This window comes from Miscanthus floridulus, chromosome 8 (genome assembly GCF_019320115.1).
Source record: "Miscanthus floridulus cultivar M001 chromosome 8, ASM1932011v1, whole genome shotgun sequence".
Lineage (NCBI taxonomy): Eukaryota > Viridiplantae > Streptophyta > Magnoliopsida > Poales > Poaceae > Miscanthus > Miscanthus floridulus.
In genome coordinates, this window is record NC_089587.1 from 117,419,817 (window position 1) to 117,432,270 (window position 12,454).

Sequence of the window (12,454 nt, forward strand, 5' to 3'; positions counted from 1 at the left end):
GGACGTGGCAACGGCGGCCGGGGTGCCTCCTCTTCCTCCTCCTCCTTCTTCCTCCTTCCTCCTTCTTCCTCCTTCCTCCTTCTTCCTCCTCCTCCTTCTCTTCCTCCTTCTTCCTCCTCCTCCTCTCTCTCCTCCTCTCTTTCTCCTCCTCCGGTGGCGCGGCGCGGGGGGCGGCGGCGGCGCTAGCGCGGTCTACTGCCTGCGTGCATGTGTGCGATGTGTGTGGGCTGGCTAGGCCAGCAGGCTTAAATCCCCCCTTTGCCGAGTGCCCTCGATCTGGCACTCGGCAAAGTATTTTTTTTAATTTTTTTATATTCTTTGCCGAGTGCCCGCCGTCCTAGCACTCGGCAAAGAGGCTCCTTTGCCAAGCGCCAAATGCAGACACTCGGCAAACCATTTTTATTATTTTTTCTTCCTGCCCCCAAATTTTTTCTGTAGTCCTCATACAATACCTGGTACTCCATGTTCCAATGTGGCATATTTCTCGGACTTTTTCTATATTTCTTTAATTTATTTCATTTAATTGAATTTTCTTGGATAATTCAAATTATAACTGCTAGTCATTCGAATAATGAAAAAAATAAATGGGAAAAATGATATTCATGTTATTTAGTATATTGTGAGGCCATATCCAGGAATAGACCACCAATTTCGAACATCTTGTTCATGAAACATGACCACGAACTTGTGGTCGAGTTGTTTTTAAATTCTATAAAAAGCAAACGAAGACCGAAAATCTTGAACCTTGTCAAGATGTCATGATATCATATGTGGAGGCTGTGATAAAAAATTGAGGAGGTTTCACGCAAGTTTGTCACGTACGATGCTTACCACCTCAGTGGCCTCTTCACGAAATCATAAAACTTCTTCGCAGATTCTTCGGTTTGCAAGCATCATATGTGACAACTTGCGCGAAACCTTCTCAAATTTTTATCACATCCTCCACATATGATATCATGACATCTTGACAAGTTTCATGATTTTTGAACTTTGTTTGCTTTTTATAGAATTTAAAAACAACTCAACCGCAAGTTCGTGGTCATGTTTCGTGAACAATCTGTTCAAAATTGGTGGTCTATTCCTGGATACGGCCTCACATTATACTAAATAACATGAATATCATTTTTCCATTCATTTTTTTATTATTCGAATGACTAGCAGTTATAATTTGAATTATCCAAGAAAATTCAATTAAATGAAATAAATTAAAGAAATATAGAAAAAGTCCGAGAAATGTGCCACATTAGAACATGGAGTACCAGGTATTGTATGAGGACTGCAGAAAAAGTTTGGAGGTCAAAAGTGAAAAAAATATGGTTTGCCGAGTGTCAAAAAATGACACTCGGCAAATCACCGCTTTGCCGAGTGTCAGGAGAAGACACTCGGCAAAGGGCTAACGGCGGCTGCCGGCCGTTAATGGCGGCAGCCCTTTGCCGAGTGTTCTGATTTGCCGAGTGCCCGACACTCGGCAAACCTGGTCTTCGCCGAGTGTTATTGTTTGCCGAGTGCTCGGCACTCGGCAAACCACCTCTTTGCCGAGTGCCAGTTGTTTGCCGAGTGCTTTCTCTCTGGCACTCGGCAAATAGCCTCTTTGCCGAGCACCCGATAAAAAGCACTCAGCAAAGTCTGGGACACTCAGGCAAAGAAGCCGCCTCCGGTAGTGATTGAAAGACTTTGTCGAGAGAGGCAGCAAACACTGAATTCAGATGGCGGCTACCAGCAGTACTTAGGAATGAGTGGGTGAATTGCATAGCAATATTCTTGCAACCTAATTAAATGAGGAAGAGGATATTATTTCTTTAAAGTGGTCTAAGAATGGAACTTTCACACTATGACCTGTTGTCGTACTAAATACGTCAAAAAGCCACCCATTTCTTGTAGTGTAAGTCAGGATGTACATGTACTCTTACGCCCATATATAGAAGGTGAAAATACCACACAGAATCAAAATATTCATTTGGTTAATGCAAACTGAAGCTGTTCTAACCAAAGACAACATGATAAGGAGGGAATGGCTAGGCTCTCCGACTTTCTACTTTTGTGACCAAAATGAATCAATTAACCATTTGTTCTTTCTGTGTGCTGTTTCTCGGCTAGTTTGATCCATTATTCTAGCCGATTATTGTGGTGCTAGCTACATTATTCCATGTTACTTGAACCAATACTGGAAATGGGTAGCTAGGATTCTACCTAAGGGTAAAGATGTTTTTACTTTGGGTCTTGAAGCAATATGCTGGGCTACATGGAAGGCTTGAAACAGAGCCTAGTTCGATAAGAAGTTGATTAAACATCCATGTGCAATTCTTGGCAGTGCATGTTCTTCTATGAAATATACATTGGGCAGGCCCTCAAAAGGCAGGATTCAAAGGAAGCTATATCATCAAGAATGTATGCATTTTTCTCAAGGTGGCGTTACAGGTGATGAAATTCTGGTCAGCCCATCTGCCCTCCTGTGCAGATTAATAAAATGGAAGTAGGTGCTGGACTGCTTTTGGTTTGGTTAATGTTCGTAGTTTTTTCTCATTGGTTTCTAGTGGGAGTTCCCTCTCTGTTTCTGTTTTTGACCGAACTGTATGTAATCTTCTCTGTATGTTTTGGCCCTAGTTCTCCAGAGACAAGTGTAATTAGAGGCTAGATTGTTTTTGTTTCGGGGTTATTACCGAGCCTTCTCATACCAATTTCTGTAACACCACAGTGGTTATTTGTGTTGCTAATGGAAATGGGTTACCCCGGTTCAAAAAATATTATGTCTTTCTGCTTGACTATAACGGGAATGAATCCTGCAACTGTGCCTGTGCGCATAACTTAAATGATGCACAAACAACAATAAATTGGTAACTAATTTGGAGGGCTTCAAGTATTAGTGTGTTACCATGCAGGATGCCAAGCAGACAAATGCCCTAATTGAGAAGTAATTGAATTACGATTGCTGCCTGCATCCCGCCAATTTAGAGGTGGTTTTGAAAGGAAAGGAAACTCACCCATGTAGGGAGGAGTGCCGGCGAAGCCACCTCCGCCATGGTTGAGTTCGTCGCGCCGGTGCAGCACTAGTTGTTGTCAAATAGAGACGAATCAGCAGTGCCAAATCCAACCACCAAGCCATTGCCGCCACCACTGCTGTGGCATTATTCCCGCCACCGCCATAGATTGGGACCCCAGCCGCCATCGCCTCAACCTTGCTCTTCAATGCTCTTCCTTGCCGGCACCATGCCCTTGTGCTCTTCCATCACTGCCACGCTGCACTTGCTGGGGAGGAGAGAACTGATGGATTGGAGAGGAATATATGGTGGCGGGATGGATTTTGGCACCATCCTGCACATGCGCAGCTGGAACCCGCAGTTGCATCTCCTATGGACGATGACTCGTAAAATGCTGCTCCGGACATCACGTTTGCCGGGTACTGGGGAGCATGAGCCGTTGCCGTTGCCTCACGATACGCTAATGTCCTCTCTTCCTTCATTGATTGCTGTTCGTGAGGGTTCTTTTTTGCAAAAGTGGCGCTATGTAGACAGTTTCCGCAACGCTTTTTACATACCCTTACAACATTGATAATATATAAAGTGTTGCTACATACCATATACATGCTGTCCGCGTATGGTCATCAACAAAAGAATTCAATTCTAAACTTGAAATTCTTGAACGTATACGAAATATAATATAGGAGTTAGAACAAGATGTTTTCATGAGGACACTGCACTTGTAAGTGGTAACCAGCTGTGTAGCCTCATGGTATATGTCTAGCAACACCAAGGTGCCAACGGTGCCAACAGAAAAGATTCTGTAGACAAAAATAAGCACAAAAGGACATAAATTCAGCGCAAGGAAACCCATCACTATAGCCTCCCTCCAACCATATATACACCTCCCCTCATCTATCGCTCCACTGTACCCACCAACCAGTTGATCACTTCTCTTCTTCTCCCTCTCCAGCACATAGTGCAATTGAGCACACGTGCATCCCGAGCAGCAGCAACGTCGGGAAGCATGTCTTCCCGTGATGCCCTGCACATCCACACGAAGAAGCGCTCTGGGGGAGGACCATTCACGACCATGGTCCCGTGCAACCCAGAGACCAGTGTTTGTCTCCAGGCGGCCCTCGTAGAGCCCGCATCGGCGCACCTTCATGTGGCCGAGCCTGGTCGCCGCAGTGCCCGGAGCATCACCCTGGTAGTGATGACGACCGACCGATGCTGCAATGGCTGCACTTTGCAACACCCCCTACTGCATGATGACCAGCTCCCCTTTTGTGTAGACGATTATTCTCTCTTATTATGAAAGCTCTGCGACCGCCGAATGGATGACCGCATCATCTACATGTACATGTAAGCCTCGATTGAACTTGCCGCTTGTTCTTACTTCTTTCACATGTACTAGGCATGGCTGGTTTCAATCTTCTTTTCCTTTGGAATGCAGGAGCATGGGGTTCTGCACGGAAGAGTGCAGGAATGAGTATTTTCTACAGTATAGGTATAGCCTCGCCACGGCCATGGAGGCCGAGAGCAGGTGGACCAGGAGCAAGGCAAGGAAGGCGCCGGTGGCGGAGGGAGAAGCAGTTGTCGGCTACAGGCGCATCTTCTTCATTTGTGCTGAGGTCGAGTCATTCCCTTAGGCTTAGCTTGAAACAACCATATCTCCTTGTCGCATGCTAATTAAGCGCCAGCTCTAGTCAAAATTCTGTGTAAGCTTGCATTGTAAGTTGAGTTTGGTAAGAGTTCATGGGTTTCAATCTGATTAGCTATGAATTTCCTAATCTCACTGTTACATCAATATATGCAACATGTCTATATTAATATAGACGCGTTATTGTAATTGTGTCGTCATCACTCATATAACCTGCTAAATTCAACTAACAATCAACCAAAGTCTGTTGGGCATAAAGACAAACTCAGCTCTAATTGAGCCAACTTTACAGCCAAGCTTTAACATAAAAACAGACTGTCAAAAGGTAACTGACGTTGTTATCTCATGTTTGGAACGTTTCTTTATATGCTTGTCGTCACAACTAATAACGAGCCAAGAAATCAAGTTGTAGCCTAGCCAGCTATGCTTTACACGTCTGATGAGCACAGCACAACTGGCTACCAGCACTAACTGGGTTGTTGACTGGATACAAAGATTTTTTTTTTTGAAAAAGAATGTCGAATTAATTAAAGATTCCCTATTTGATCCGCATCAGGTTGAAACTTGAAAACGGTTCCAGATATTCATTTAGCCTGGGCTTGAATTTCAGGTATAGGCCCAATCTCAAAATATAGCAGCTTAGGGATACAAGCCCAGATCTGGCTTAGGCTTCCATGGCAAACGCCCATCGAGGATATGAAAATGCAATTTGAGAGTTTGACACCGAAATGACACGTCATAATACAATTTCTGACGTTCCAAGTAATAGGCTTCGTACGTGCCGATCAAGATGCTCCGGCTGATGCTTTAGTTTTGTTGTTTAAGTAATGAATGAACCATTTACGACCCGTACAAGTGAAATGGGGAGATAGAGATTATGTTGCACGTGTAGTGAAGTAACGAAATACTGCCTCTCCATCCCAAAATAAGTGTTATTCTTATTTCTCGAGAAGTCAAAATTTTTAACTTTGGCTAAATATGTATGACATATTAATATTTGTGGTTCAATTATGGGAGATACTGCATGAGACAATCCTCTCTCAGGATGACGGTGTCCACGTTTGGAGACTGGAAGAGTTAGGCTAGTATACCTCAAAATCTGCATATCAAGCGTTCTGCAATGGCTCCATCACCTTTGCGCCTTGGCGACGTCTATGGAAATCCATGGCACCAACAAAGTGCAAACTATTTTTATGGTTAGCAATCCGAAATAGGTAGACCGATTGGCCAAGAGAGGATTGCCTCAGCGGGGCCACTGCCCCTTATGTGATCAAGAAGATGAGACGGTCCAACATCTGCTTACTACATGTGTCCTCGCTCGAGAATTTTGGTCACGGATCCTGACTCCTTTGGGACTGCAAGATGGGGCTCCCACAAGGTGAGAGGAATCATTGGCTGATTGCTAGCGAAAAGCAACCAAGAGAATTCCGAAGGAGAAGGAGGGGCTGAACACAACTATCATTCTAGGTTCCTAGATCCTTTGGAAGCACCAAAATGCTTGCGTTTTTTTGAAGGGTCTCACCCCTACATCACTAGGCTATTCGAAGAGTTCAGAGACCACCTTTGGTGCTTGGCAGGAGTGCGTGGCCTGCGCACGCTGGGTCTGGGTCACGGTGTTGGGCTAGGATAGCTTACCTTAGTTTAGTTGGTTGGTGTTCTTTGTGCTCAGGCCTCATCCCTTTTCTCAGTTGTTTTAGTTTAAGTTCTTCGATGTAAAGAAACAACCCCTCACAGCCCATCCGGAGTGAGGTGGTGGTGTTTGTAAGGGGCCGATCATTTTCTCTCTATAATGCAATGATACGTAGATTTCCTCCAATATCCGAGAAAAAAAAATTCAAACCTGCCACATCCTCAGGAATGTTTCGACTCCATCGCATGCGGGACATGCCTAATAATACATGTCAGTGCTTCAAATGATAACTCCAGTGCTGCACCCATCAGATGTTTTTTTAATAATGGATTCATTAATCCGTCCTCTGTATCCACAATGGATATAACAACCAAAAGGATATAAAAGCACACAAACTCACACCTCAACAAAGTGGAGAACACATGACCAAAAAAAGGAAAAGACTATGACCTCGGCACATCCCTGCTTTCCGGCATCCTCTCCTAAAACAGCCAAATTCAGCGAGTGGAAGTCGTCAAGTCGCCGTTGCCCCTAGTACGCCATCCTTGCGAACCTGCGCTAGTGGCATCTTCATCCGCTTAATTCAAGTGAGGTGACGCCACATGTCGCCAGTAGCCTACCTTCATCTGTCATCTTCCGGTCAGAACTAGTCAGATCAAACGCGAGCCGACAGGATCCGCTTCCGCTTCGCCACATTACATGGCCTCCGCCCATAGGGCAGCTGGCGCCATTGTGATCATAGCTGTCGCCTTTGTCGGAGTCCTCTATCGCTGCCGCCGTGGATTTCCTCTTCCGCCCGGACTCCTAGGCCTCCGCTGTTGACAGGATATGCCTCAACCTGATCCGCCTCCTCCTCACCGAGATCTTCACCGACGCTCATGCCGGTCTCACCAGATCCGACCTCATGGCCGCTAGATCCGATGAAGAGCGCACCAGATCAACTGTGGGGCGCCGTAAGACATCGTGCTGCTGTCGCATGGCCCAATGGTGCAAATCCGGCCACAACAAGCTAGATCAGGTGAAGAGATCGCTGGATCGGAATCCCAAAGGCGCCGTCAAAAAGTCATGGCTGGGGTGACTCAACGACGGCATTGGCGGGCCGTGCAGGAGAACTGGGCCGCGGAGGGCAATGAAAGGACGCCGCAGGAGGGAAAAATGTTGAGGAAGGACAACCAGCAGAGGGGAGGGCCGCCCGCGTGCCCACCTAGGAGCCGGCGGCGCGCCGCCTGAGGCCTGCTCGCGCGCCCAGCTCGGGACGCCCACGCAACCGCCTGGGGGCCGCCAGCACACCACCTAAGGCCTACCCACGCACCTGCCTAGGGACACGTCACGCACCCATCCGATGTATTGAATCTAAGATAAAACATATACTGAATTGCAATACGCAGAATCACTAGCTTCATGAATTACAGAACATAAGATACATTTAGAACCTACTTTAGAGTAAAATAATGATTTTCTTCATTCTAGTGCAGCATATAGTGACATTGACAAACAAAAATGTAACGACTTGCTCTGATCCAGCATTACCCACAAAAGATTATGTGCTTCCATATTCTGAAGTTTCATGGACATACACGAAGATGCTCAATGAAGCCAATAATTTTCTTCACTCAATCGGTTCCTCTACTTTTTTTTCAAAGATTATAATTTCGATTTTTTATCATATAGAGATTTGTTGTTCTTGAACCTGCTTCACCTTAATTATTATTTGAACAAAAAGATCACAATAATTAGTAAAAGTTCTGTCTTGGTCGGAGTGGGGATAGTATTTCTATTCTACATGTCTATGGGCCAGAGTGTTCTAAAACTCAAACATCCCAGATTGAGGTAGGAATTTGTCGAAAGAACCACACTTCTTTGTAGACGTGAACCCAAGTCCTATAGTGATGGATATAAGCACAATTAAAATTTCTAGGGAGTTTATACATTTATGTATTGACAAGACTATTCGCATTTTCTTGAAGCTCGATCCCAAAGATGAACCATATAGCCAAGAGAAACTATGAACCCTGCATGGCAAGAGAAACTGTGAACCCTGCATGGCAGCTCCTGTTGCTCCCACTAAGGCTATGTTCGGTTATCTCGGAATGAAGATCTGGAACCAATCCGGCCAGATATGCATGTGTAATTTGTATAACAACCGGAATAAATCCGTCCGGAAACGGACCATTCCGGAGAAAGCAAACGAGGCCTTAGTCAATGATGCCGACTCTTGTTGCACCCACATGCCGGCTGCTGGGATGATGGGGTCGGGTACAACGCAGAAGAATGGGGTCTCCCTGGGGTGGAGCCTACTGCATGCTTCATATGCTGGTGGGGAGCCAGGCATAGACGGGATCTTCCAAGGGAAGCGGTGGTGGCTATGAAAATAAAACTAGCTGCTTAACTAAACAACTAACACTACTAGTCTAGTCAGCTATTGAAGTAACTACCATACACAAGCACAATATATGAATGTAAATACAAGTGTGGTGAGTAGTAGCCAACCACCGAAGGCAAGAGATGTGCAGAAGATTTTATCCCCGTGGTTTGGTTGCTTGCCGATAACCTATGTCTTGTCGCGAGTCTCCAAAGTGATTATGTGTGTGCTAACTAGCCACTCAAGCTAGACCCATAATTTGGGTGCCGCAAGAATCAAGCACAAGATGCACTCCAAGTAGCCACGAGCATTTCACTAGAGTTCCTCTTCACAATCTCCCAAACCACCAAGCTGTCTAAGTGGCAATGAGCACCAAGAGTAACAAGGAAACTAAGGCTAAATATATGGACTAGTGCCACTAGATGCAAAAATTAACAAAACAAATGCACTACATCTTTCTCACAATCTCACTTTGGATCAAGGAGATGAATGGGAGGTGCTCATGGAGGCTTGCACATGTGTTAGAAAGATTAGAATGTCAAGAGAGCTCACCATGAGCTGCCCAACACGTTTTTATAGAAATGCCCCAAAAAACTAGTCAGTTGAAAAGAAGCTAGCGGGCTGTATGTCTGCGTAGGCATCGGATTGGTCTAGTACCCACCGGACCAGCACCACCAGATCAATTTCCATTGAATCCAATGGCTCGGATTTAATCTAGAATTTAAACTGGGTACCACATAGTCTGGTGATACCTCAGGGCACCACAACCGACTAATTTGGTGGCTGTCCCGTGCTCGATCATAGCCAAACTAGCCGTTTAGGCCCTCTAATGGCTACTCTAGCGCATAGTTTGGTGCTGCACAGAAGCCACACACCGGACTAATCCGGTACTCACCAGAGAGGTCCGAAACTTGATTTTTGGCCATCGGATTGGCCCAGTGCTTCGCGCTGGACCAATCGGTGCACCCGGTTGAAAACGCCCCACTGTGGATAGTGGTAACTTATGGTCTGGTGCAGTTAGTGGTTACCCACCAGACTAATCTTGTGGCTAACCCTAGGAACTGTTAAGTCCGGACCGTGCACCTCATAATCCAGCGACTTCCTAAGGGGGGCACCAGATCAATCTGGTGAGTGCTGAAAATCAACAATAAGTCACGAACATCGCAAGCGTTTCAAATGCGCTAACTCAAATATGTTCCAACATGAACATCTTCACCTTAGGTGATGAGTTAGTTTTTTGAAAAACATTTTTTACTTGCATCTCACTGTGTCCCTAGGTCCAATGCTAAGTTATACAAGATAGCAGAGTTTTACCAAACAAGCCAAAAAGAAGTGCTGAGATGTGATTATTAGTGACTGTGTTTTGACCACAAATTGTTACAGATCGATAGAAAATCACAGAGATAAACATAGTAGCAATGCGCTGACAAAGTTTATTCAACCACTCACACGTTATTCTTCGATTATTAATTTCGAGTATTTATCAACCACTGCTGCCACTAGCACCGTCGTTATGCTTCTGGTTCTCCTGGATATCCTTCAAGACGGAGGCACAAACTTGTGCCTTCTCATACTTCAGCATTTCCATCTTTTCCTTAATCGCCAGCAGGCCTCTCGTCCCAACATTTCTCAGTGCAGCTTGCTCGAGCTTCTTAATCTGACTGTCGAGTGAATTGATCTGGAGCAACAACGTTATTAGTGAAACACATGCTCGGGCATGTTTGCGAAAAAGATATGAGTGACATATATATCACTCCAATATAGATCAATTACATGCAGTCGTTTCGATCGATTGTGTACCTTGCGAGCTGGCCAGCGGTCAGTGTTGTTCTTCCGGCAGAGCCGCTTGAGAGATGTGACTGAAATATTCAGTTCCTTGGCGGCATCTTTCTTGCTCATGTGCATTAAGTTGGCTATATCTTTCATAGTCAACTGGGAGATTCTTCGGCGTTGCTTTGCTAGCAGACTTTCGTAGCCTGTAGCACTGGCATCACTGGACGACGACATTCCATGTTGAACACTGACTTGTGAAGATTCAAGTATTGCAGGAGAAAACACAGGCCAATTAGCAGCGTTAATAAGCACAGTGTCATCAGCATTGGTGTTTTCTTCTGCCCGCGTGACTGTTTGATGAGGAGCTTCAGGACCTGACTGAGGGACGCCTACTGCTTCAGCTGCAAATGCAATAACGATGTGTCACACTGTCACAACGAATCTTTAGATATGAGTTTCGTGAACATGTGTACCTAGAATCCTAGATGACTAATTGTGTTCCAATTAATAAATAAACGTCCTTACTATTAGAGGAAGGTGCGGAAAGTATTTCCTTCAGCATATCCATCTCTAGCTGTATGTGCATGGCGTTAGTTGCCTGAGACGTAGAACAAGAGTCCGTTAGCTGCCCACTGGTGTCGTTCTTGAGCATTTCCACACAGTTTGCGATGAAGTTCTGCACACACCCATGCGTGCGCTCACGGAGACTGAAAAGAAATTCACCAGAGGGAATTAGCATTGCCGTATCAACCGTATCCATGTGTGTGATGCTGTGATATATGCACACACATTCTCTACATGCTTTTCGGATGAGTAGCAATTTGTTTAAGAATCAGTCACTTACTCAACATACATGAGCTCGTTCAGTATCGTTTGGCCACTGGCATCGATATACGCGCGATCAATGATCGCGTGTTTGAATGTTCCAGCAGGGTCCCCGACGTGCACAACAAAATAGAGCTTGTGATTCGCTGCCCAAGTGCACAATTAAGAAATATGTGTAAACTCTAGTAGCGAGTATATATTATATGCATGTACGCACCCAATTATCGCAAAATTATGTATATGTGTAAACTCTAATAGCGTGCTCTTATTACCGCTTTCATGGAGCACCTCCCTGACCGATCGGCACTTGGAGCAATCCAGTTGGCCGCGATCGAACGGCACGAAGGTAAGGCCTTCCTCAACAGGGAACACGGAGTGCTCTGCCACGGCGCCGCTGTCATTGTTGCCGGCGTCCTCAGCGGCAGCGCTCTTGAAGATAGCGTCAACACTGTAGTCTCCGTTTTCCATGGAATAATGGTCGTGCAGTGACAAGGTTCCTAGTAGTGCCGGAAGGACGCTGTGTTCGAGCGTGGGCTCGGAACAGGGCCGGTCATCATGCCTGGCGGGCACTGCCTGTACTCGATCTGCAGGGAAACCGTACTGACCCTGCAGCGGCTGCACGTCCACTGTCATCACATGATGGTTCTGGACATCGTCATCGTTGCCGAACGCCATAGACATGTTCAGCGGCGGCGGCGGTGCCGTTGGTAAGGCCACGCACACTTGAACGGGCGGCACATGCTGTGGCGCTCCGACGTGCGCTGCCACGGGCTCAACGTCGGGCACTGCGAGCACGTGAGAATCCAGCGACGGGGTCTGCAGGTAGCGGTTGATGTCGCCGTCTGGGTCGTACACCTCGTCGGACATGGCCGCCGCAGCGTTAACTGTCGAGAATGTGGCAATGGCGTGCAGTGTGCAGAATTGTCACTGCGAGGAGGCTTTCTTAAGTACCGCGCGAAGGGACGGCGGATGGACGAGTGTTACGCGTGTACTTTGCCCGCGAGCGGACGCGACGGTTGACGCCGGCCGGAGACATCACAGTCACACGGAACGACCGTTCCGGAACGCGGTTCGGGGACGAAGCGGTACGAGCGACAGATAATGCTTGGGACGCGCCCCGGATCGCGAGCGATGGATCGATGCATGGATGCTGCTGGGCGGCGGCGAGCGCGTGTACGTTTGCTGTACGCAGGAACTAAGCCGGTTGGAGACCTAATACGTTGGCAAATAATGGGCCCTAGCCC

General features: G+C 46.4%; 1 protein-coding gene and 1 pseudogene across 1 annotated transcript; one reads left to right on the forward strand and one right to left on the reverse strand.

Annotated features, from left to right (window-relative positions):
* Positions 1 to 3,984: 3,984 nt before the first annotated feature.
* On the forward strand, positions 3,985 to 4,609 carry LOC136475366 (uncharacterized; annotated as a pseudogene).
* A 5,355-nt stretch (positions 4,610 to 9,964) lies between these two features.
* Positions 9,965 to 12,080, reverse strand: LOC136473374 (uncharacterized). The gene is made up of 5 exons (XM_066471023.1): positions 11,483 to 12,080; positions 11,230 to 11,356; positions 10,911 to 11,092; positions 10,413 to 10,786; positions 9,965 to 10,290 (listed from the first exon to the last, which is right to left on the reverse strand). Exons 1-5 carry the CDS (start codon positions 12,075 to 12,077, stop codon positions 10,096 to 10,098), a joined length of 1,473 nt encoding a protein of 490 aa, XP_066327120.1. The 5' UTR covers positions 12,078 to 12,080; the 3' UTR covers positions 9,965 to 10,095.
* Positions 12,081 to 12,454: the final 374 nt, after the last annotated feature.

Bases quoted from the DNA above. Each gene is read 5' to 3' on its own strand.
- LOC136473374 (XM_066471023.1), bottom strand. From the start codon at position 12,077: ATGTCCGACGAGGTGTACGACCCAGACGGCGACATCAACCGCTACCTG. The intron at 11,357-11,482 runs GTAATAAGAGCA...GCACTTGGGCAG, and splicing joins GGAGGTGCTCCATGAAAGCG to CGAATCACAAGCTCTATTTT. The intron at 10,291-10,412 runs GTACACAATCGA...TTGTTGCTCCAG, and splicing joins ACCGCTGGCCAGCTCGCAAG to ATCAATTCACTCGACAGTCA.